This window comes from Periplaneta americana, chromosome 9 (assembly GCF_040183065.1).
Source record: "Periplaneta americana isolate PAMFEO1 chromosome 9, P.americana_PAMFEO1_priV1, whole genome shotgun sequence".
Classification (NCBI taxonomy): Eukaryota; Metazoa; Arthropoda; class Insecta; order Blattodea; family Blattidae; genus Periplaneta; species Periplaneta americana.
The window spans coordinates 154,223,237-154,250,623 of record NC_091125.1 but is presented as its reverse complement, the minus strand read 5'-3'; the positions used below and the strand labels follow the sequence as shown (position 1 = coordinate 154,250,623).

At 36.3% G+C, this 27,387-nt stretch overlaps 1 protein-coding gene across 3 annotated transcripts in view; it reads left to right on the top strand.

Annotated features, from left to right (window-relative positions):
• The window catches only part of LOC138706628 (kinesin-like protein KIF18A), a 53,035-nt gene extending 26,992 nt beyond the window's left edge, over positions 1-26,043 (top strand). For 2 of the 3 annotated variants that reach the window (XM_069836158.1, XM_069836159.1), the window contains exons 7-12: positions 2,578-2,901; positions 7,109-7,297; positions 8,245-8,451; positions 12,016-12,538; positions 21,178-21,402; positions 24,861-26,043. In XM_069836158.1, coding sequence (XP_069692259.1) covers positions 2,578-2,901; positions 7,109-7,297; positions 8,245-8,451; positions 12,016-12,538; positions 21,178-21,401 — 1,467 coding nt within the window. In that variant the 3' untranslated portion in view covers position 21,402; positions 24,861-26,043. Of the gene's footprint in view, positions 1-2,577; positions 2,902-7,108; positions 7,298-8,244; positions 8,452-12,015; positions 12,539-21,177; positions 21,403-24,829 lie in introns of all 3 variants that reach the window. The other variant, XM_069836160.1, reaches the window with a different exon arrangement.
• The last annotated feature ends 1,344 nt before the right edge of the window (positions 26,044-27,387 follow it).

Sequence of the window (27,387 nt, the reverse complement as noted above, 5' to 3'; positions counted from 1 at the left end):
TAGATAAATTGGAGGCAATTGAAACTGATGTATGGGAAAACAACATTCACATAAATTTGTAAGATATATATATAACCTCCCAAATAGTTATTCTGCTTTAAATATTTTGGATATTTCAAACTGTTATTATTTTATGTTTTAATGCACACTTTCCCAAAGTTACCGTATTTATCCACGTAATAGACGCACTTTTTTTTTCCGATTTTTATAACAAAAAAACTAGGATGCGTCCTTTATGCGAGGAAAAAAAATTGTTAAAAAAAACGCGTACAGTATGAAAGGTGTACCAGCTCGAATGCTGAAATAATCTATAGAATACATAACGATATATGGGCTGCAACTAATATATTGATTTTGCTTTGCACTTAAGACGATTGATGTTAGCAGCAGTTGTGTAAACAGATGATAACTTGTAACAGTGAATACAGTGATAATAAGACAAGGCACTTTATTGTTGTTATTAACACTAGCCTTACCTCATTCACTGTCAGCTCATTATATTATATGTCATATTATTAAAACGATCTTTGTTTAAAATGAGATGCGTCTATTATGTTGGGATTTTTTTTTTTTTTAAACGCGAAAAATTGGAGTGTGTCCATTATGGAGGTATAATCACATAAATTCTGCAGGAGAAAAAATTAGACTTTATTAACAGTGGAACTAATTTATAGGAACATAGATACTTCCGCCTTTCTCCATTTTAATGGATCTCAAACTGATCCTGATTTGACTTTAGCATCTTCAGATATCACTGAATAAATAGCAAGAAAAATTATTTCTTATGTTGGTAGTGGCCATAGAATCATTATTAATACTATTAATCTTCAGAATAAACGAGAACAATGTATGCCTATCTAGCAGAGATGCTCTTGGAATTTTAAAAAGCAAACTGAAAAAAAATATCAAGAAGCAGTTTAAGCAAAATGTGAAAATTTTGAGTTCAGGTTCGAAAAATCATACAATAACAACTGCAAAGAATTTATCGATATTCTTTTTGATGCTGCAGAAATATGCATTCCAAGATGCAAAATTCGAGATTAAAACAGATCTTTGGTCCACTATGCTCTTCATGATGATGATTTTTTCATCTTCATGGCGACGATTTTTGTGTGTATTTTTTATTTCTCCATTTCATTTATTTTTCTGTAATTTAATATTTTCTGTAGAAATATCCCAATTCCTTTTATTTACATAAACTGAATAGACTTACTGCTACTTACGATAAAATTTCTAAGACTATTTATCTGAACTATTGACTACAAGATTCCTGCATGGTGTGTTATTTATTTAATGTTTCTGTCTTTCTCTGTATCATAACTTAAATACTCGGTCACAATATGATAACACGCTAGAAATACCACTGCACACATCATCTCTTTATTCTTCATCTTTCACTGTTACTACTTCTCGTCACTGGAATTCTCTGTCGCCTGAAGTTAAGGGCTGCCGAACTTTAATTTCTTTTAAATGTAAATTAAAAAAATATTTTATGATGAGTTGCCAGACCTAACACATTGCAAATATTTAATGGAACGTATTCCACTTTATTTATTATTATTTTTTTTTTATTTTTATTGTGTAATCATGTAAATCATGTTTATTTATCACTCAACACCAATATGTATCCAACTGTGTTGTTTTTTTTTTAAATTTATTAATCTATTTTTTTTTGTACATTTTATTCAGTTGTCGGTTTCTGGTTTAATTATGTAAATCCTACTTAATTGTAATCTAATACTAATATGTATACTAATGTGTTTATTTTTATTTTTACTGTGTACATTTTTTATTAAATTATCGGCTTCTGTTTTTATGTGATTCGTATTTGATTCTTACTTACTTACTTACAAATGGCTTTTAAGGAACCCGAAGGTTCATTGCCGCCCTCACATAAGCCCGCCATCGGTCCCTATCCTGTGCAAGATTAATCCAGTCTCTATCATCATACCCCACCTCCCTCAAATCCATTTTAATATTATCCTCCCATCTACGTCTCGGCCTCCCTAAAGGTCTTTTTCCCTCCGGTCTACCAACTAACACTCTATATGCATTTCTGGATTCGCCCATATGTGCTACATGCCCTGCCCATCTCAAACGTCTGGATTTTAAGTTCCTAATTATGTTAGGTGAAGAATACAATGCGTGCAGTTCTGTGTTGTGTAACTTTCTCCATTCTCCTGTAACTTCATCCCGCTTAGCCCCAAATATTTTCCTAAGCACCTTATTCTCAAACACCCTTAACCTATGTTCCTCTCTGAGTGAGAGTCCAAGTTTCACAACCATACAGAAGAACCGGTAATATAACAACATTAATATGTATTCCACTATGTTTATTTTTATTTTATGAGGTAAATTTTTACGTAAATACCTCTTTTGATCTCATTATGTACCTAAATTGTATCAGTATGTAATTACTGAATTCCGATTCAGTTGTATGTTCAATTTTGTAAGCAAGTTTTAATCCTGGTTGAGTGTAAGAGAAGGCCTTACGGTCTTAACTCTGCCAGGTTAAATATGGCTATTATTATTATTATTATTATTATTATTATTATTATGTTACTTGGATCTTTGCAGATGAAGAAGAACATCATCACTGGGTATCTGAGTGTTTCGCAGTACTCCAAAATGGTGGAGACGCTGACTGCAGAGGTGGAGAGCCTGCAACAGAAGCTGCGGAACTGTGAGACCCAGGCTGTTGATCAGAGGAGTGTTCAAGCAGCTCCTGTGGCTCCAGAGAGGAAGGAGCTGTATGATCTGCACCAGGAACTGGAGGTAGCAAGCAAGGAGATCCTTAAGCTGGGCAAGGATATCAAGACTCTACAGTGGAGGAACCAAATGAAACAGAAGACTGCTGACAGATTGCCATACCTGTCCATCGATTCCAACACCCTCAACAAGGTACTCACTAAGATCAACATGTTTATTGCTAGTGGTGTCAGCTAGGATTTTTCTTTTACTCTTAATGGAAGAGAATGTGTTTTTTGGAATCTTTTTTGCCCCAGACTTTTATTGCGAATTCAAATTGGTAAAAAAAAAAAAATAGCTTGGCTTTTTTTGGGAGGGAAGTAAATCTGAGAATATCATGTTACAGATTTACAGCACGTAAAGGAATGCTGTACGAGGTTGAGAGGATTCCAGGAAATATCAAAATCTAACTGCTATTCATCATTCTCTTCTATTCTATTGTTGTAGGTGCTTCTAATTAAAAAAATTAGGATTAGTCACTGCTAGATTAGCTGAGTCCAGGGATGTCTCTGATTACGAAGTGGAGACATTCAGTACAAACTGTCTTATGATCAGTTTGCTAATGGGGGAATATGCGAGAATTTTAGTTTCCTTCAAAAGTGGTTCTTTTAGTGAGAAGTATAATACAGGGTGTCCGGGACAAAATTTACCAATAAGAAAGTTTAATAACTCGCCAAATAATTGATGGATGAAAATGCTGTTTGCGGGAATTGACAAAGGGACTTCCAAAGTTTCGAATGACCACTAATAAACTTCTATGTGTGCACCTCTTGTAGCAGACAGATGTCCAGGCGATATTAAAGTTCTTGCCATGTGTTTCGTAACATCTCTGGAGTGACAGTTGCACAAGCAGCGACAATTCTCTGACGCAGATCCTTCAAATCTGCCACTACAGTCTTGTACACAATGTCTTTTATGTATCCCCAAAAAAAGAAGTCCAGTGGGGTTAGGTCTGGGGATCTGGGAGGCCATGCTGTAGTTCCACCTCGACCAATCCATCGCTGAGGAAAGCATTCATTCAAGTGATCTGTAACATGTAATGCATAATGAGGCGGAGCTCCGTCTTGTTGGAAAACATATCCCTGTGGAATTTGAGGAATGGCGTAATTTTGCAGCATATCAAGATACACATTTTCATTGATAGTGTTTTCCGCAAAAAAAGAATGGTCCAATCACAGTTTCATGTGTAAGTCCGCACAAAACATTAATCTTAGGGCTGTCTCTTTCCAATTCCCTCACTACATGCGGATTTTCTGATCCCCATATGCGACAATTATGCCTGTTGACGATCCCACAGACGTGGAAGGTGGACTCATCACTAAACACGACCTTCTGCAGATATCCATTTTCAATATCAATTTTCAACAGCATGTCACTAGTGAAATATCGTGCAGGCAAGTCGTTTGGTTTCAACTTTTGAACCAATTGAATCTTGTATGCATGCAGACGTAACCTCTTGTGCAGAACATCGTGGATAGTTGACTTTGGAATTGCAAGTTCCCTGCTGGCACGGCGAACAGACTTACACGGGCTCCATTGGAATTCTGTCGACTTGCGCTTCTGTCACTTTCTTCCTGCGTGGTGTTTTCTCTACAAGAGAACCGGTCTCAAGAAGCTTTCTATGCCAAGCTGTTATTGTGTGCCTATCTGGTGGTTGCTTCTCAGGCCACCGTTGTCTAAATCTTCTCTCCACTCTCTTCGGATACTTGAATTCGTCAAGCCAATAGCAGCATTGAACTTTTTGTTGCACTGTGAACGCCATTTTAATTACAGCTATGTCAACAACAATGACCAAATGTTGTCAACATCACACATAAAACTTAAAATGTCCCTCTTTCATTTGCCGCAAATTTCATTTTCCTATCTCCATTATTACGCGAGTTATTAAACTTTCTTATTGGTAAATTTTGTCCCGGACACAGTGTATATTCCCTTAATTAATACTTGTCTTTTTCGGTTTTACCATATATAATTCTGCATTTTTAGTATGCCCTCAAAATTGCGGTATCAGTGTCTTTTTCTAAAAGGTTTCAATGCAAGGTTATGGCTTCTGATATTTCTAGTAAAGCACGTGGAAGGTACAGGGCCAATATATGGCATTGCAGGTAGCAGCACAGATTTTGTATTCATTATTGATAAACATGGAAGTGTTTACAAACTAACTGAGCTAAGGATCTATATGTAAAAAAAAAAGTTAATATATTTGTTAGGTTATTCTGATGAAATTAATTAATTCATTCATTCATTCAGTGTTCTGCCCAACGGCAGGTTTTTCACTGCAAACCCAGCTTTCTTCAATCTTTCCTATTTTCTGCCTTCCTTTTTATCTCTTCATATGATCCATACATGTTAATGTCGTCTATCATCTGATTTCTTCTGCCCTGAACTCTTCTCCCATTCACCATTCCTTCCAGTGCATCTTCCAGTAGGCAGTTTCTTCTCAGCCAGTGACCAACCAATTTCTCTTCCTCTTCCTGATCAATTTCAGCATCATTCTTTCATCACCCACTCTTTCCAACACAGCTTCATTTCTTATTCTGTCTGTCCATTTCACATGTTCCATTCTTCTCCATATCCACATTTCAGATGCTTCTATTCACTTCTCTGTACTTCGTCGTAATGTCCATGTTTCTACCCCATACAATGCGACATTCCATATAAAGCACTTCACTAGTCTCTTCCTTAGTTCTTTTTCCAGAGGTCCACAGAAGATGATGAAATTAGATTATATATTTAGGATGTTAGTATTGAAAATATGTGTAATATGTGCTCAAAATTGCAGGAATCCTCCTGCAATGCATTTATGATTAAGCTAGCATATAAAACCTAATACGACACAAAATATCGATCCCCAATAAAATTGCAAGGTACGGTGTTTTTCTTCTTTCAAAAGTACCATAGTTTGGGCTTTGATATTTTTCATTGCTAAATATGCCTATTCTTCGAACTTGATAAATTTTATTTCAGCCAGTGGTTGAATTGATAGGATGTTCGGAATTTCTAGGGTAGCACAGAATGGCTGTAGAATTATGAACAAAAGAATTTGTGGATTGCAACATTAAAACACTCGTTGAAACATGTGAGACACTCGAACCTGCAACCTTACTATTATTAATTGCATGCCACAACTAAACTAATGTGTCAACACACTATTACCTTTTGCATTTCAAATGTTTATAAAACAGACTAAATGTATACAATTGCATAATTTTGTATAAAGAAACAGGAGTGAGAAAACCCAATATGCCACCAGTTAAAAAGCAACTTTGTGTCTTGGTAAGAATGCCAATAACTCAAGTTTGATTCTTAGCGTGTGCAATTTTTCCCACTGAAAGAACCTACTTTTGATGAAAAAATTATATTCATGCTTGTTCCTCATTTGTTGCATTAGAGACACTGCAACCTTACTGTGGTGTTCCTGTATACCTGACCCGTGCACTTTAATGCTTTTATGTAGTCAAGAGTTCCAAATAGTTGAAGGTGTGAAAATGATATAGTCCTAAGCCACACAGGCAAAATTTTACAGGAGAGTGTATTGAAGGTTTAGAGTCCAATATTATTAGGTGCGGTATCATAATTTCTTCAGCGTATACTTACATAATTTGTTGAGGAATTTTTATATTATTTTTACTAGCAGCTTCCTCATTCGATTGTCACACTTTTACAACTCAAAAATTGCCATTTTTTAGTTATTTATACTACTCAAAGCCCCTTTCGGAGCTCTTTCCGATTCAGTATTGAGATAAGTCATATTAACAACCAAAAAGAAAAAAAAAACTAAATAAACTACTTTAGAAGTAATTATAATTATGGACTTTACTAATTCATTGTTAGTACACTTCGAAATGCATTAATAATGAACTGGAAGATTGTGATAAACTCGTCCTGAATACTGACTCATTTCTAATTGTCGTGGTTATGAACCAGAACTCTGTTCCTTTCTGAGTGATTTATTTGAAACTTTCAACTGAAGAGATCTCAAAACTTGTTTTTTTGAGTTGTCACACTTTTGAACTAGACGATCGAATTATGTGTAAGAAGTGAACTTGCATAAAAAACGGTTTTTGTTAAAAGTGTGGCTTTTGGACTATCTCATTCTTACCCCTTCAATTAACATTTTAAACGAAATTTTTATTTGGCATAATTTACGTAGTTTCTTACAGTGTAGTTAGATGTCTACAGGTTAACATCCTGCAGATATATTCTGTAGAAATCTGACTTTGTTGGAATTAAGATAATGCCTGCATAACAGTTCACGCACCCCAAAAGTAGACTGCATTAAAATCAGTCACCTTGGATAGAAAATATAAGATTGCTCAAATGTCTGCTATTACAAACAAATTAACATGTTTTATTTCAGCGTCTTCATCGCATTGAATCATCAAGAAAGCAACTGGAAGGTCGGGAAGCAAGCTTGCAGCAGAACTTGCAGGTGGCACTGACAAAATGGAATGCAATTTGTACAAAAGCAGAAAACTTGTTGAATCAGTTGCGTAATGAAGATGAAGTCACCAATTTCAAGGATGCTGTTGTTAGTTGTCCATTACAGGTAGGCAAGAGCATGTGAACATGAACTTTATACAAGTAAGTAACTATTGTGAGAAATATGATATCAGGTAGTGGTTATTTAGTTATTGTTTTCTAATGCAGGCGTTTGACAATAAAGTCATTTGACCTCTTGCACTTCAATATTTTTCAAAGATATTATCATGGTCAGCCACTGAAGCACAGATTTTGAGGTGTTCCAAATCCATTTCTTAGTTTTGGAGTGAAAATGGCAAGTTGTAGCCGATTTAAGTTATTTACAGTCTTACTAATAAACCGTGTATAGTTTTTATATGAGACTTATGCAGAGTTGAGACAGAAAACTTTACTAATAAACCATGCACAAGCAATGGATGTATAAACAGTCTGTAACTATACAGTGGGAATTGCTTTGTAGTAGTTATATACACGAAACCCCTTGTTTAAGAGTTGTATATAGAGAAAAAATGGCCACCCCTCTAACAGCTGTTCATATCGACTGTCATTTTATGATGATGGTTGTCTTGTAACCACAGAAGAACAAACCAAAGAGCACAGAATAATTAGAATAATATTGCTGTAGCTTGTACACTTTGACCAAAATATAGTGTGGTAATCGATTAGAGCCAGTTGTACTATCGATACTTAACATGCCACACTAGAGCGCTCTACCGAATGCAATAGAGAACCTCAGATATTCTATTGCCTTTCGTAACGAAGTAATGACGAAACTATGACGTAGCTGTGTAACACTTATACTGTTTTACGCGATGTATGTAGTGATTATTAGTAAGAAATTTACACACGACTTATAAACGAGCTACTCATTGTATAAGTATAAGACAGTTAAACGTCTGTATATAGAGTTTTTATTAGTAAGACCTTTAGTAGATAAGTTTCAGAGATAATTTCACAGAAGGAAGTAAGATTGGCTAAACAGATTTCAGTTTTATATGTTATTGGATGTGACAGGTGCAACTGCAACTCCACCAGCAAGCCCTGCAAATACAAGAGAGGACCATACAGTCTGAGCACAGCCAGCAGCTGGTACTGTTGCAGGAGAACAAACTGGAGAACCATGAATTGATCTTCAGAGAGATGAGCTCCTTCCTCAAGCAGTGCTACTTCATCCTGTGTGGCAATAGCCTTGTTACTGACAACATCAGTTCGCAATATGAAGTATGTATTGCTCTGTGTACAGTTTGTAGGGGGAAAAGTGTCTGACAACTGATTTCTTAGAGTGTGCTGGATAAATCGTAAAACAGCGAACGCCACTTGGCACCGCTTGGCCTGCTCTCTCTCTCTCTCTCTCTCTCTCTCTCTACTATCTGTCCCACTTCGGTGGATCACTACCTACTGCCTCGCACGTAATATTTTACAACACAGTACGTTTTTTCCTCGAACTAACACAATACAACCAAATTAGGGCGCATTAGACAACAGCCACATGTACTAATACGCAATGCAACCAAATTAGGGCGCATTAGACAACAACCACATGTACTGATACACAATACAACGAAATTAGGTCGCATTAGACAACAACCACATGTACTAATACACAATACAACCAAATTAGGAAGCATTAGACAACCACATGTACTAATACACAATACAACCAAATTAGGGCGCATTAGACAACAGCCACCTGTACTAATATACAATACAACCAAATTAGGGCGCATTAGACAACAACCACATGTACTAATACATAATACAACCAAATTAGGGCGCATTAGACAACAACCACATGTACTAATACACAATACAACCAAATTAGGGCGCATTAGACAACCACATGTACTAATACACAATACAACGAAATTGGGCGCATTAGACAACAGCCACATGTACTAATACACAATACAACCAAATTAGGGCGCATTAGAAAACAACCACATGTACTAATACACAATACAACCAAATTAGGAAGCATTAGACGACCACATGTAGTAATACACAATAAAACCAAATTAGGGCGCATTAGACAACAGCCACCTGTACTAATACACAATAAAACCAAATTAGGGCGCATTAGACAACAGCCACATGTACTAATACACAATAAAACCAAATTAGGGCGCATTAGACAACAGCCACATGTACTAATACACAATAAAACCAAATTAGGGCGCATTAGACAACAGCCACATGTACTAATACACAATAAAACCAAATTAGGGCGCATTAGACAACAGCCACATGTACTAATACACAATAAAACCAAATTAGGGCGCATTAGACAACAGCCACCTGTACTAATACACAATAAAACCAAATTAGGGCGCATTAGACAACAGCCACATGTACTAATACACAATAAAACCAAATTAGGGCGCATTAGACAACAGCCACATGTACTAATACACAATAAAACCAAATTAGGGCGCATTAGACAACAGCCACATGTACTAATACACAATAAAACCAAATTAGGGCGCATTAGACAACAGCCACATGTACTAATACACAATAAAACCAAATTAGGGCGCATTAGACAACAGCCACATGTAATATGCTCGCTATTACAGTTAGGAGTACATCATGCTCCAACATCAAACTGCCCTTTTCAGGGCAAAAAAAAAAATACGTACTAAGACACATCCAATGACACACATTGCATTTCTGTAACACGTTATGGCAGATCCCTTGAACATAAATAGATTCATTTTCCCTTCTACCTCCAACTCGCCTCTGTAGCCGAGAGATCTAAAGCGTGACCAAAAAGCGTGCGTGTGTTTCGTTAGGAAGATATCTGGATCGAATACTACCCTCTGCAAAGTCATAAGAAAAAGAAAAAAGAGAGAGAGACATGAAGCAAGGAACAGAGAAGGAGAGGCTTAAGAGAGAGAGAGATGGAGACAGGACGAAGGTCCTCTTTTGCTTCGTAGATGCTGCATTCACTCTTTTTTGTTCCACTTTCCTCCACCAGATGTCACCCCTACCCTAAACCCCTATTTCCACTCTTTCCCGCTATAGTGTGTGGTGAGTTTGTAGGGGAAGAGTGGAAAGGGGTCATGGGCAGAGCTTAGCGTTCGCTGTTTTACGATTTGCCCAATGTGCTTTCCAGCAGCCTCTTGATAATTCATTAGAGAGATACAAAGATGGAGAGCAAGACAGGGAAAGTAATAAAATATTAGCATGAGTTGTTCATTGTTTATTTGAACAGTAAACAAATATTTACAGTACTTTAAGCGAGAAACAATCGGACAATATTAGCTCACATTATGTGGAAGTGTTTCAGTTTTAAGGTGAATGTCATTATTAAAATGGGATATTGAAATTATTAAAGTTGCAAGTTTATTGCCAAATGTCACACGTGTGTAATGCTGAATGATCAAATATATAGAAATGTTCATGTGTATTTCATAACTAAGACAATTTTCACATTTTATTTAGAAAAGAGTCATTTTTCATGCGAATTCTCCATAAAATTTGAATTTTTGTTGAAAATATCGTGATTATGAAATAATTTCGTGGATTTCCATTAATTTTGCGAAAATTCGCTGATACATTTCGTTTACTTTTGGACTCTCATTAAGGGATTTGCATTTTCCATTAAGTTTCTATCACATTTAGTGTACTGTAATCATTAATGCCAAAAGATCACATCCCTGCCTATAAGAAATGTAATGGCTATGTTTTTATACATCTTGATTACACAACTTTTAACACTGTATCACTTCGGAATATGTATGATAAGAACTTTCTTGTGTTAAATTTTAACGTACCTTGTTAACATGTTTCGACCTATTTTCGGTCATCTTCGGAACTCGAGTTCCACCTTGTTAACATGTTTCGACCTATTTTCGGTAATCTTCGGAACTCGAGTTCCGAAGATTACCGAAAATAGGTCGAAACATGTTAACAAGGTACGTTAAAATTTAACACAAGAAAGTTCTTATCACACATATTCCGAGGCTATGTTTTATTAAATGAAACCATTGTGATAGTGCAAATTAAGCTTTCAGGAATAACTCCCTGTAAAGTTAATTTGAATAATTTCGAGGGAAAAATTGTTCCGGGGCCGGGTATCGAACCCGGGACCTTGGTTAAATGTACCAACGCTCTCCCACTGAGCTACCCAGGAACTCTACCCGACACCGATCCAATTTTTCCCTCTATATCCACAGACCTCAAAGTGGGCTGACAACAGTCAAGCAACCAACATTTGAGTGCACACTAACTCTGTGTGACTTTAAATTGTGGTTTTCTGTTACGTACAGTGACGTGTATTATGCAAATTAAGCTTTCAGGAATAACTCCCTGTAAAGTTAATTTGAATAATTTCGAGGGAAAAATTGTTCTGGGGCCGGGTATCACACAGAGTTAGTGTGCACTCAAATGTTGGTTGCTTGACTGTTGTCAGCCCACTTTGAGGTCTGTGGATATAGAGGGAAAAATTGGATTGGTGTCGGGTAGAGTTCCCGGGTAGCTCAGTGGGAGAGCGTTGGTACGTTTAACCAAAGGTCCCGGGTACGATACCTGGCCCCGGAACAATTTTTCCCTCGAAATTATTCATTGTGATAGTGTTAAGAGATGATATTTTTAGTAACACACAATTTCGTTCAGAGTTGTAAACTAAAAGAAAGATGTTTCTATGTGGCTAGGTTTTATTTTTTGAAACATGAGTATAAATAATTGATCCTATTATCGGTGTTTTGACAACCATCACAGTTTTGTGAATTGATTTGACTGTAATGAGCTAAGCTCCACTCTACTAATTTTTTCTCTTCTCTGTAGTCTCTTGTTCGCAAGCTGGAAGGTATCAAGAGCATAACATGGGAGAGCGACCAGGAAGAAGCTGAGGACTTCAGCAGTTTACCCAACATTCAGAGTATTGCAGATATCTCTTTGAAAACTCTGATTTCAGAGAATGTATCAAAAGCAGACTGCTGCATTTCTGATGCACAAAAAGTTGACAATTGTGCCGATAGTTCAGCTGTAAATTGCATATCCAGTAGGTCTACTCTTGAAGAATCACTGTTAATGAAAGAGACAAACACCACCACCCCTTCTGTGCCAGCAAGCACCAGGGTTGACCCAGCTGCAATCAGTTATGTTGCTCTGAAGAATGACGTCACTGTGGCAGCAAGCAACCGCAGTTTAGTGCAATCTTGCAACCTAGAAAATGGTGTTGCAGATGTGTCAGAAGAAAGTGTCAGAGTTGCTCCTCCATTGAACAGTACATTTGTTATGAAGAAGCCCATCGCTTCTCAGAAACTGCCAAGCAACAGCCGTATACAGCCGAAAGTGCAGAAAAGACGTAAGTTTTTATTTGACATTCACTTTTTTTCTTTCTTCTCCTCTTAATAAATGATATAAAGGAAGCATTGCAATGCTGAAAATGAGATCAATTTCGAGATAGTTACTGGAGGAGCTTAGGGGATAGTGAGATGAACTCATTTTTGGTATGTGTTCGAATCCTGCTTCCTTTCCAGAGTTTTCCACAACTGTAATGCGAATGTTATATAATTCCATAGTGAATTCTTGCGCGAACTCATCCTGACAATATCTCACTGTCACCGGTTTCATTGACACTATCAATCTTCTTAATGTATCCAGCTGTTTGCTGACAACATAAAGTCCACTATAGTCCACTGTAGTCTATTCAGTTGTTGTTTTTCACGAGAAATGAGGGGTATTTTGATCGGTGTTCATTATAGATGCCTGTTGCTAGTAGCCAGAGGTGGGGTGTAGTCAATATATACTGCAGGGCTGTGTCTTCTGTAACTGGTACTGATGATTTTAATTTACTTCTTTTGTGGTTTAGGGATGGACAGTATAGAATGTGTTCCAGATCTTCATCATGATTATTACACCACAGACAAGTAGGATTATCAGAAACGTGAAATCGGTGTAGGTACAATTGAGTGACAATGTGACCTGTTCTGGCTCCGATTGAGGGACTATTTTACCTCCGGAGAATTTTACACTGAGGGACTCATTACACTCATTGACACTATATAACTGCGTAGTTGATGCAACATTCTGTTATTAAACGATTTGAAAAGCTCTAGATTTAATTGGAAATAGTTTTTCATCATGCCTGGTAATCTATAAAAAAAAAATTGGCTGACTGAGCTCACTGTGTTACTGATTGGCTGTTTGGCTGACCAGTGTTGCCAATTGGTTTCTGATCGATCCCATTACATGGCATTTGAAATCGTATGATATCCATAAAAAATAAGCTTGGTGTCTCTGTGTGATGGCGATTAATTATTTATAATTGAATTATTTTCATTTAGTTACATTCGTTTCAGAAATCTTTGTAGTCCTAAATAACAGCAAAATAGTAATAAATGTGTGTTGAGAAGTGTTAATGATTAATAAAGTTCTCTTTCAACGAACATGCTACAATCATGTGATGATTGCATACGTAATATACTGTGCAAATTTTATTTATGTAGATGATACATGCAATTGGTGCAAAATATCTGTACTGTGGAGATCTATGACGGCAACATAACGTCTCTTTAAAAGATTTTCCGACTTTTGTCACACATTTTTCTGCTCTTCTTCATCTTGGGAAATTTTTTACGCAATGAATAATTTATGACTTTCCCATTCCTCAGTACATACTCACACTGTCCTCTGCAATATATATTGTTCTTTCAGTATTGAAGTTTATGGCTTACTAACGATTTCGTTCTTAACTCTAATCATTATATTCCTTCTTGTTGTTTGGTGAAATTTGTTGTTTAGATTTTTGAGTCGCTTGTAAACTAACTTGCGACACGTGAAATGCTTTTAATTCCAGAATAAGCTGCAAAAACATGTCTATGGTGAAAATGTATGTAAAGAGTCCATGTCCATGTTTTTACAATAATTCTTAGAGTATTCTAAAGGTCCATAAAACTTGTGAGATGTTATATTGATATTTCAAATATAATAGTTCACTGTTGGGTTTTTTTAAGCCATTGTATATTCTGTGTGTGAGATAGCTCTGCAATCGATCTTTAGCCACTTATTGGTCAGTCTATGTATTAACCTTGGGTTTCAACAGTTATGCACTGTTGTATGTTCAGCTGTCTATATATAAGATTTAATGCAAAACAAATACGGTTTGTATCAGTCATTTGATATTAGTACAGTTTTCTGATGGAGGTGGCATTAGTCTGTTTCTATGATGACCAACTGCAGTCATGCAGAGTGATGGATCAGTTTCAGAAATGTCGTCGCCACAGATATATTAAATGAATAATACAAAAATTTGAATATGTGTTTATTAGTACAGTTTTATATAAATTGGTTTGTGCGTGTCAAGTTCAACAACACAGCTAGAGCTATAACATGAAAAATCACAACTACATGCAAGGATGCACGTAACTTGCCTGTTATAAAAAAATGTATACACATATCTTAATACATTTTATCAACTACTGATAATTTTGGCATAGTCTGATGTTCTCTTCGATAAGGGAAGAAAAAGAGTTTGGCATGGATAAGTTCTTGCTGTTAGGCTAACGTTTCAAGGAGCTACATTTAGTGGGGGACAATATTGCATTGCTTGGCTGTGTACCTGAAGTGACCAATATAATGTTGGCTAGTCTATGTAGTGGATACATGAGTCATTCCATGTCAAACCGGACAAATTTAAAGGAAATTTAACCTTGAAGTTTTTTATTTTTGTCAAACTTTATTCGATTGAAAGAACAAAAATAAACTATACGTATAATTTTATTTTCATAAAACTTGATTCTTTCGAAAAGTATTTAAATTCAAAATTTATGTAATAGCGCGCGCACTGTTATATATAAATAGTAATATCTCCGTTACTAATTAACGCAATTTATTCAAATTGCTCATATTAAAGCTCATAACATATACTTTTAGCACATCTGGCCTTCGATTACATAAAAATTTATGTTGTATTTTTTTTCTCGAAAATATATTTTTAAAATGCCTTTTTTTAAAGTTCGGAAACTTTTTTCGAAATATAAAAAATATCACTGCATTCCTTAGTTTCTCAACTATATGTGTACAAAATTTCAGAATGGGATATACGAGGCCTGTCTAAAAAGTATCCGACCTTTAATTTTCCCGCGCAAAGTAGTGATTCTAAGACGGCGCCACTGTGCATGGTGGAAGGAGGAACCGTAATGCGCATGCTTGAATTTTTTCACCGCATTCGCTTGTGCCAGTCACTGGCTGGTGGTCGCCAAGTAAGGTGCTGTTCTAAGTGTTTGTCGGATTTAGTTTTCTCGCAAGATGACTGAACGAATTGAGCAAAGATACTGCATCAAATTTTGTCAAAAGCTTGGTGATTCTCAAAGTCAAACAATTCGTAAGATTCAGCAGGTATTTGGGGAAGATGCGATGGGTGTAACACAAATTAAGGAGTGGTTCAACCGATTCAAAGATGGCCGCACATCAGTGGAGCGTGAGCAGCATTGTGGCAGGCCCCAAACTGCTCGGAGTGCAGCTGTTGTTGAGAGAGTGCGAAATTTGGTGATGGCAGATCGTCGTTTGACTGTGCGGGAGATTGCCGAAGAGGTTGGCGTGAGTAAAGATTCTGCACATGCAATTTTGCGTGATGATTTGAACATGAACCGAGTAGCTGCGAAATTCGTGCCCAAGTTGTTGTCCCCGGAACAAAAAGACCTCCGTCGTGACATTGCACAGGACCTTCTGGACATCGCCAACACTGATCCTGGGTTTCTGGAGATGAGTCATGGGTGTACGGGTACGACCCAGAAACAAAAAGACAGTCGTCGCAATGGAAGCATCCTGAGTCTCCAAGGCCGAAGAAAGCGTGGCAGGTGCGAAGCAAAATCAAGGTGATGCTGACTGTTTTCTTTGATGTCCGTGGAATTGTGCATCACGAATACGCACCACAAGGACAAACGGTGACAAAGGAGTACTATCACGATGTTCTCCGGTGACTCCGTGATGCAGTTCGGCGCAAAAGACCAGACATGTGGACGGCGAACAACTGGCACTTGCATCACGACAACGCCCCCGCACATTCATCCCAATTGATCCACACTTTCTTGGCCAAACATGGAATTACAACCGTTCGCCAACCTCCCTACTCTCCAGACCTGGCTCCTTGCGACTTCTGGTTGTTTCCAAAATTGAAGACACCACTGAAAGGATCCCGTTTTGAGAGTAGAGAAGAAATAATGCGGAACGCGACGACGGAGCTGAACATCATTCCAAAAGAAGACTTCCAGAGGTGTTTCCGGCACTGGAAGGATCGGTGGGCTAAGTGTGTGCAAGCACAAGGGGCCTACTTTGAAGGGGATTAGGGTCCCAACCCCGTCAGGTATTTGAAATATTTTTTCTGGCTAAAGATCGGATAGTTTTTAGACAGGCCTCGTACGTAAATGAATTTGCAATAAATTAACTTACCCAGCCGGGCGCACGCTGTTGAGTAGGAGCGTCACTGCAAGACCGCGTCGCTATGTATGGATACGTGTGCACACACAGTGTCTGTATGTTATACACCACAAAGTCGTCTTACGAAATATGAAAACACTTTTGAAGCACAATTATTAACATAAAATTCCACAAAACTAAGTTAAAACACACAAAAACACTGCAACCGTGTTGGATAACTGAAATATACTTTTAAGCAACTCAGATAAATACACGTTTACTTTCGTGGGACAAAGAATAATCTTTAACTAGTGCTTCAGATTTTGAGACTGGTATGAAAGCATGTAATGTTCTCGTGCACTTATTTCTTTTGCCCTCTCATATCGAGACTGCAGTAAGTCACATTCATTTTTATGTTCATCATTGGTGAAAAATAGAAAATCAATTCCACTAATATTCTTTTCAGCCCACTCAAACAATTTTCTTGGTGTCGTAATGGGGTCTTGATGTGGCTGAAAACTTGCTGTTGTTGCTAGTCTTTTAGTGGTGCTGCCAATCCCATCACAAGGGCCCTTCCCATGTGAAGTTCCAAAAAAATGCCATTCAGCACTTGCGCCAAAATCTTCGTGAAAACACAGATTTACAATTTTTTTTTTTTTTTTCAGTTTTGTATTGGGCACTAGCTCCATCAGAAAAATAAATAACTCTTTCTATATTTCCTATTTCGTTGTTCAGAAACCGTATTAATTGTCGTTCGAAAAGGTGAACAGCATTTGTTTCGTGTTTAAGACACTCTGAAATTGGTACAAAGTTTTTAAGTTTTAATTCACTTCTGTCTTTAAAATAAATTACAAAGCGATGGAGTGTGACCTGATTTTTATTCCAATGAACACCCTGTACTGAGTCTTGAATCACACAGGCATAGTTTTCGGAAAAGTCACAAATTAAAAGGTATTCACCGTCCTGGAGAGCTTCTTTCTTTTCCGCCAGAAACGCAGCTTACTACTGAGTAATAAATGCGTGAGGAGATAGAACTTCTAACTTGGTCGAAAGTTTATCTAAAAATTCTTCTACTAAAGAGTGCAACACTTCTAAATTAGTTCGTTCAATAGTTACCCGTTGTTTGTAATTGACTACATCTATTATTTCTGTTTCAAATCCTTCCTGTAAATATTGAATTAAGTCTGCTGTTGATGGACAATTTTTATACTTTCTGAAATAACAATCAGAGGACGCAGGGTTACATACAATCTGTGAAATCAGATCTTTGTAATTTCTCAGTGGCAGTTCTAGATTGGCTGTCAATTTCGCAATGTTTCCACCATCAATTAACAACTTTATATTCTCATGATGAGCACACACACACAAAGTGTTTCCGAACTTGACTGTATGGCCAGTCCTTAAATATAGTTAAAATCTGAATTTTAAGTGTTCGGTGAATAGTTTTCCTGAAAAACACTGCTAGCTTATTAATTATGTCACTGCTACTCTTCTCATCTGGTGTTGTTTCTACTTTTTCTCAACGCGAAAAATCTTTTCCTTAAGCGTTTGTTTTATTTTCTGATATTTCTGTTGGGAATATGTCTTCTGTGATAATTTCTTCTTCTGAATTGGTGTTTTCCCCATTGACACCAAACTTCCATTCAACTTATCAATGTCCGTCACTGACACCTCTGAATTACTTGATGCACTACATTTATCAATTTCCGAATTGCCTGTTATTTCTTGTTCAATGTTCTGGACACTAGAACCGGCTAAGATATCAACACTGCTGATTTGAACGTCACTTGATTCACCAACATCTGACATTAACGAAATTTTCTTACGACAATTTTCACAAATCCTAAGATTTTATGACAACCTAATGTGTTGCATGTTCAATTTTTTAAGCATGTTGAAAGTCACGCACCTTAAATTCCCTTTCTTAAACCTACGACTGTGGTTGCTTATTTTGAAAGAATAAAACACTGATAATGTCTAGGTTGTGTTACATTACCCATTGTGATTAGGTTACACAGTAATTGCACCATCTAAAAACAATGAGAGAAACTATGCCATACACATTCACAGCAATATTATAGTACTTTGTTATTAATGCCCGAATGTTTGAAAATCTCGGAACAAACTGAAGAGAATTCATTCTGCCTTGGACCTAGTTTAAGTTATATATCCCAGCTAAGCTTCTGCAGACGTAAACAAAGATGACTGGCAGTTGCCAGTGTGGTGATAACAGACAAAGGCAGCAATTGACAGTTTATAGGCTTCAGCAGTTTAACGGTGTGGAGGCGTGGTGCTGCAATGGATTAAGATTAGCGCAGCAGAGCTCTGTGCGCGTATTTGTTTAGTATTTTTTTTAGTCATTTATTGCTTTCCCACTACGAAATTTGGCATACTTACGGATAATTAAATGGAGAATACGGTGATAATTTAAAAATGGTATTCTAAGTGTCCGAACATTATGAATATCAAGATTTATATAATAATTATGGCATAAAGTACTGTGAATACATAAAAATGGAAAGTGAATATACACAGGCTAAAAGCCATATATTTAACCTTCCAAAAGAGACTAACCTCGATTTCATACGATACACGTAATGGAAGAAATGAATATTTATATATGTCAATGTGTGCAATTTTTCAATAATTTTGATGCTGTATACATCTCAAAATAATCAGAATTGGGGCCAACAAAAAAATATAAGCCTCTTATTTTTACCCTGAGAAAGCATAAAAAAATTTTCAAACAATTCTAAAAATATGAGGTCAAAAATGTGTCCGGTCTGATGTGGAATGACTCACATGTGTCTTTCAGTGTTTTACTTTGTAATAAGAGCGGACGCATTAGCTGCTATTATATAAAGTGTGTGTGTCTCTATGCCTACCCACTTCACTTTGCATGATTCGAGTTCCGCATACTGCAGATAGATGGCAGGACTGTGACTCATTTTCAAGTTGCACACCACTTCAGCTGGCCACGTTATGCATGATGTGTATCTGTGAAGAGTTATGTCATGTACTAGGGCGAGTGTATGTTGTGTTCGTGTAAGTGTATAGGGAATGGGTGAGGAAGGGAGAAGGGGAAACCCAGTGCAGGCACATAGCCTACTCCTGTTGAATAGCACCAAGGGGGCTGCCAGGCTTAACGTCCCCATCTGACGGATGAATCACTATCAACAGTGACATATGCCTTCTCTTCATATGCACTGTGGAGAGATTTGGGATTTAACCCAGGCATATTGGTGCACAATTTAGTGATTAGAAGTTGTGCGCCACCATTTCTCCTAGTCCCGAGGTAGAAATTTTACATGAAGATTTTTGACCCCGCCGGGAATCGAACCTGGGCCAGCTAGTCTGGAGGCAGACGCACTACCACAGAGCTGACTTGGCGGACCTATCATATAAAGTATTTATGCGGGTTGTTTAGTAGTTAGACATACTTAGTAAGAATTTTAAAAGAGGTACAGTCAACTTCAGATATAGTGAACCTCTGCCGGCTTGCATTTTTCGTTCACAATGTCAGAGGCTCACTAAATCCGAAGTGTCTCTTCCCTAACCTTAAATGACAAATGAATGAAACTGAATAAAAAAATAAAACATTTCATTTTTGTAGAATGGATTACACTGTATACTGTTATTCACAGTTGATTTACTTAAACTATGCTGTCAACCCACGTCTAATTGCGAAAGACCACGTTCAATGTCACTTATAATATTCGCCTTATCTTCCAAAGAAAACACTTTACGCTTTGACATTTTTATACAGTACATTCACCGTTAGAACACTAGAAACAGAGTGATCAGGTAGAAATGATAAATGCTGTTATGGAGTGACTGCATACTCAGCCTTGGAATTTCCCGGGTCACTTAATGGAAACTGGGAGGAGGTTAATGGAGTTTGAAAGCCATCAGAATCTTACCTTCATTTATGCTCGGGACATAATGTCTGTCCCCTTTTAATAAAAGAAGGAAATTTCATTTTCCGTTGTTTCGGTACTATCCGTCATAATGGAAATGTTTCTGAGAACAAAAGGCAACCCTTTCACAGTGGGGAATTAGAAATAACAGTAGAGTAGAGTGCCTGAAAACAGAATGTCAACGGTGGAGTGAGGCAAGGTCGTCACGTGTTGCCTGAAATGTCTAGGAATCACAAATTCTACTTTTGTCCTTTGTCCTAAAGAATTAAGAAACTTATAATGTTGTTCTCAACACATTCTTTCAGTTTTATAGAATGAGGTCTGACTTCTAATAAGAATTTGTCAGGATACAAGGTTCACTATAAACGAAAATATTAATGTACTTTTTAATGTATGCGGGTTGGGACCAACGATTTAGGTTCACTATAACAGAGTTCACTATATCCAGAGTTGACTGTATCTTGTTGACTTATCATTGAGAGGAAGGGGTTTCTTTGGATTCTTATCAGTGAAATAATTATCTCCAATACACTTGCATCTCTAAGCTTGGCTCTATTTCCATCTTTAATTAAGGAAAAAGGAATCTATGGCTAGTTGATGAGATCAAAGAAAACCACTCTCCAATAATAACAGTAATGATGATAAACATGTGTTTTATTTTGTGTAGCAATTACTCCTGGAAAAGTGAGGACTGCATACAGTCTCCAGCAGGTGCGCATGAATGAACTTCATGACAAAGAGAATAGAATAACTCCCATGAAGCTGAAGCAGATGTCAACGAAAACAGTCAGAGAGTTCAAAGTGCCTCAGCTCCCACAGTTCAGAACAGCACGTCCTTCCATAAATCAGTCTGCAATCCTCCGGCCATTACGGGATCCTCGTGTTAATTAAGGTGAATTAAGTCTGCAAGGAATGTAAAGAATTGTTTGTTCATTGTACTGTAGTTCTTGTTAGACAATAGCCTTCCAAGTTGGGCAGAAGATGCTGGGATTATAAGTAGAACTTAAGCAACTAGTTGACAAGTCCATATGTTACCGAGTAGTGAAGTACCAGAATGTTCGTGTTGATCTAATCCCCTTTGCAAGTTCTCCAAACTTCCCACATTTTTCCCGATAGTGGTTATGAGGAATGTTTATTTTGATTGTTTCAATGGCCTCATTTCAACAAACCATGGGATTGTGGCTGCTGAGTTCAGATTTTCTTTGCCAATTCTATTATAAAAAAAAAGTATTTTTCTATGTGAATATAAAGGCTGAAATTAAAACAGAATATAACCTACAAGCACACGAATTGTCATACTTAAGTAATTAATAATTATAATGTGGATATCACAGTTTGTAAATGTTAAGTACACTTAAAAATTTCGAAAGAAACGTTTGTTTTTAAAGTCCTTTTTTTTTTTTTTTAATAATACAGCAGTAGTAGTAGTAGTAATAATAATAATAATAATAATAATAATAATAATAATGATTAGGACTAGGATTTTGATGACCTATAAATCATGAAAAAATGTCCTAAAAATAATGCATTTATTACCTAAAAACATTCAAAAATGCCCTAAAAATTGATCTTACATAATTGGCTTAGTAGGAAAAGAGATTTTGTACTAAATAATATTCAGACTAGTAATTAAATTAAATTTTACATAATTTTTTCTAAGTAGTACACTTTAATTATTTTACCTGATGTAGTTTCCATGTATGATCGTTCACTTCTGCTTCGGCATGTGGACGTGAGTTCAACAGTCAGCTGGTCGATCTTGGCCCTTCTTGGGCTATAGCGCCATGGATTTAGTTTCCGTGTAGTCTACCACAAGGCCACTCTTATCCGGAATTAGCAGGTATAGAGGTGTCTATATTGAAGGTGTAGTTGGACTGATCCATTGTATGGAGTGTACTACGTTAAAGTCGAAATATTTGTGTAGAAAAACGATTAAAATATTATATAAAATAATGGGTATTAATGGACAAAATATGTAAAGAAAATATCAAAGGAAATAAACATTCTTTTATATTAATAATGGGTATTTATGGCCTAAATTAAATGAAAATGCCTAAAAAAATGACCAAATAAGACAAAAGATGCTCTTATGAGTTGAAACAGGCAAAAAATGCAAAAAAAAATGCCTAACAAATATGTCTTAAAACACTCAGTTTATCACATAACACATAAATACTAAAGCAGATATGTTTCTGGCTTACTAGAAAAAAGATGCAATTTCATCAAAATCCTAGCCCTAATGATGATGATAAAAAAAAAACATGTTTTTTAAAGGTTTTATTTTTACGTACTGGTACTTCAAGTTTTCTAAGTATTTTATGCTTAATTTACGTGTTATGTATAAACAATTTTTAACACGTAATTGCACAACCCTGATTATTACTACGTATAGGTAGGGAGCAGATTCTCATGTAAATTTTTTTCTTTTTTTTTTTTTTTTGTTACGAACATAAGTGCCCCTGAGTTAGTTAAAAATTCTGTATACACTTTCCTGATTGTTTAAACCGAATTTTATTTCACACAAAAACACCATAAATCACACTTTTTTCTTAGTGTGTTTTTTCTACTACCATGCCACAAAGTTATTAATTTTTATACAGTTTTCAAAATGTTATATAAATCTGAAATAAAAGGATTAAGTCCCCTGCATGTTTCCTTCAATGTAAACATTTTCAATTAATATGTTACTAAATAATTTACTACCTAACAGTGTGAATGGATATACATATATGAGAGAATATAATATGTGTGCATATATGAAAAAAGCAACCGAATGTCTTTCAGTATGTTAACATTCCATTGTCAGTCAATAAAATGCAGAGTTGACTATTATTAGTAAAAAAGGCGCAGATGACTCTTCCAAGAGGTGTAGATGTTCCATACTTAACCCTGCATTGGAGTCGCTTATAAACAGGTACCGTCATTTCCCACAACTATGGTCCAAAACACATTATGTACTACTTAGTCCCCCAAGAGTTTGGTGTTTGCCATTTGAGGCACCAATTACGTTCCCCATAGAGGCTTATTGTCATTATTGCAGGAAAATTACTTTCAGATATAATTTATATATTGTGTGTTTATGCAGTGTGTAGTAATAAAAAGAATCCATATACTTTTCATTTATTTTTAATATTTCTGTGCTAGATTATGTTTCTACACTTAAATTAGAAACTCAATGTATTGATTTACGAATAATTACAGCTCCAGCTATAGTCCATTCATGCTTTCAAGCATGAATATATGAGTGGACCATAGTTGGGCAACTCAGAATACAACTATATACCAATGTTTATTATTTTTTTAACACTTGTAATTAATTTCAAACACATGTCAGTATTTATTTAATATACACTTACAAGAGTCCAAAGCCAAAATTTCACTAAATCTGGATGAATAGTACTGAATATACAAAGAAAAATGTGAAAAAATGTGGACCATAGTTAGGGGAAACTACGGTATCTCAATTTCGAGGGCAATAAAAGTTGCATAAAACTGAAAAAAGAAGCAAGTGAATTGTTCTGTATATATGTATGTATGAAAAGGGATCAGTTTCCAGCTTTTAGTTTCGGAGATGTTAAAACAATCTTCTTGCCACCCACTTACAACTACTATGCTCATATTTCAGTTTAATGGGGGGGAGGGGAAGAAGAAGGAAAAAAATCCTTCAGTGTGTACTATTTTGTTTTGTACTTAGAAACCGAGAACTGTTTAGGTGAGGGGTTTGGACTTTTTCCATTGCTGGTTGTCACAATCAAAAATTAAGACACAACGTTTCGAAGGGTGGTTCTCCCTTGTCTTCAGGTAGAAGGAAGGAGAGAAAGGAAAAAACCTACTGTTGGGATTGTTACGTACAGCTATTCTGTATGACTGATCGTTGATTCCTGGCTTCAGTGGAGATTCTAATTAAGAAAAACCCGAAGTCATTAGCAGTATGTTGGCACTAAACCACTTCACGCCCATCTTCTTTATTCCGTTTGGTTTAGTGTCAACATACTGCTAATGACTTCGGGTTTTCTTAATTAGAATCTCCACTGAAGCCAGGAATCAGTGATCAGTCATACAGAATAGCTGTACGTAACGATCCCAACAGTAGGTTTTTTCCTTTCTCTCCTTCCTTCCACCTGAAGACGAAGGGAGAACCACCCTTCGAAATGTTGTCTTAATTTTTTATTGTGACAACCAGCAATGGAAAAAGTCCAAACCCCTCACCTAAACATTAATAATCCACCATTGCTTTCCAACCCCTCATTTAGATCAAACCGAGAACTGTTGAAATTTCAGTAATTTTTATTTATTCCTTTGAATTTTGAATGTTCCAGGTTAATTCCTTGTGCTTTTGGTGTTTTTCAGAGCTTGGGGAAACTTCACTTCATAGACAACCATTGTAGCTAGCAGAGGTAGTGTATCCGAAGGCATTGGATTTGTATAAAGTTCTGTCTTGTTGCTTGTGAAAGCAGGCTATCAGTATGGAGTAATATAACTTAATTCTGTGAATAAAGAACAGTGTAATGTCACTTGAAAGTTCTCTATAAACTTCTGATACTCCTATGTAAATGGACTTTTGGTAATTTTAAACAGACTTCTTAGATGACATACAGTACACATAGCAATATAATTAAGGTGTGAGTAACATAAGCTTATCTTTTGTGTCAGAAATTCTTTTACAAAAACCTCTTTATATTGTAGAGCCAGTAATTGTAAATTTCTACATTTTATAAAATATTAGTCCATCATGAGACAGATCTTAGCCTGTAACATACTGCTTGGTTACAAGTGTTGGCAAGAACTGTCATGAATAATTTCTTGCTTCTCACGTGAGTAATGCATTTCGCCAATGAAACATTTTTGTGACTAGTGGCAACTGTGAGGTTACAACAAGACTAGAAATTATCGGTGGTTGACATCATGCAAGTTGTCCAGTATTCTCCCTTGCTTTCTCAAACGAGAAATTCAACATTTCTCACATGTTGGTCTTGTAATGAAACATCAGGAAATCTTTGTGTATTAAAATGCGTCCCTTGAGAAGAAAGAAATTTTATTTGTAAAATTTAGGACTTGAGCCACAAATTTGAAGCACTTAAATTTATATTAAATATAATTATATTGATTTGAAGTATTTCTGATTCTTATTTATGGAGAAAGACTACTTTGTATAGAGAGACTGACTTTATAACGAGGTTTTACTCTATTTTTGTATAGACGTGTATTAATTTTGGTAAGTTTTGTTAGAGGAGTGTTTCTTCATACCTTCATTGACTTTTGTGGAGTGAATCCATACTCTAACATATGCTTACCTTAGAAAAGTTTTTTATAAATTGCATGTATACCAGGGATATCAGAACTTCATATGGTCGAATGTAAATTTGGTACTGAATATTATTTTTCGAAATATTTGACGACACTTGATAAATATTGTTATAAATTTAATACTTTTGTAATGGAAATGGCTTCTCTGAATTCTGATATCCCTGCTGAATATTTACTTGGAAATGTGAGAGTTTTATTTTAACAATAAAGAGTTATGAAAGTATAACTTGTTGTTCCATCATTTTTAATGTAAAAGTATGTCTTACGTAAGTTAATTTAATTTTGATTACCAACACAAACTTCTTGTAACTTCGGCTTGTTTTAGCTGAATTGAGCAAATTGATCATGGAGAATTTGAATCTGCTACAGCACTAAGAAAGTTAACATGTCTTCTGATTTGTAATGACTGCAGTTTTATATTTTGCCTTCTGAATGATTCATTAACATACTGCAACTTTTGGGCACTGTAAAAGAACATTTGAAGGTTTGGTCAAAAATTCTGAAGGCTTTCGCCGAATTAAGAATCAGTACTAAAAATTTATGAAATACAGGGTGTTTCCGGGCTAGTGTTACAAACTTTCAGGGATGGTGGGGAAGGGCACATATATCAATTTGAGATAAGGAACCATGGTCCGGAAATGACTGAGTCGAAAGTTACAAGCAAAAATAGTTGTGTGTAAATGAAATAATTTTATTCCTCTGTACACCTTATTTATGTGTATTTATCTGTACATCTTACACATACTGTATTCATCTGACGTTGTTTACATTGTCTACTTACATTATTCCATTCAGTGCCCTGTCTGAGGGGTGGGGACAGGAAACTACACTAAAGCAATGCAGATAGCGTAATGTGTAATGGACATGGTCGGTCCTGATATGCACGTCTGTAGACAGTAGTGTATGTGTAAGAGTTGCAGTGTCGAGTTGATCAGTCCTAGTGAAATGGAGGAATACACGAGAGCGGAATATGCAGACCTGATTTTCGAATACGGATGAGCCAATGGGAACAGTAAACAAGCTTACAGATTTTATCGGGTTCAAGTACCCTCATAGGAGACATCCGGCCCATACCATCTTTCCACGACTGTTCCAAAAGTTAAGGGAAGGAGGGCACGTGGTGCCAAATTACAATTCTATTTCCACACAACTATTTTTGCTTATAACTTTCGACTCAGTCATTTCTGGACCATGGTTCCTTATCTCAAATTTATACATGTGCCCTTCACCATCATCCCTGAAAGTTTGTAACATCAGCCCGGAAACATTCTGTATAAGGAAACATATGAGTAGCGTGATAAGGGTTGGAAATGTATTTTTAAAGTCATATCTGATTTATAATATCCTTGATGGCTCATGGAGTTTAATCATGGAGAGACTTCAAATCAACAGATAATGCAGGACCAAACACGGTGTAATGAGTACTATTCCTTGTATTTGGAAAGGCTCAGAGTTCGATCCCAAGGATCAGCTCACCTGACGTCCGTTTTTTTTTTAATAGTTTCCCAAGTGTATCCAGGTGAATATTGGGATAGTACTATTACAAAGTACAATGCCCCACTTCTCAATC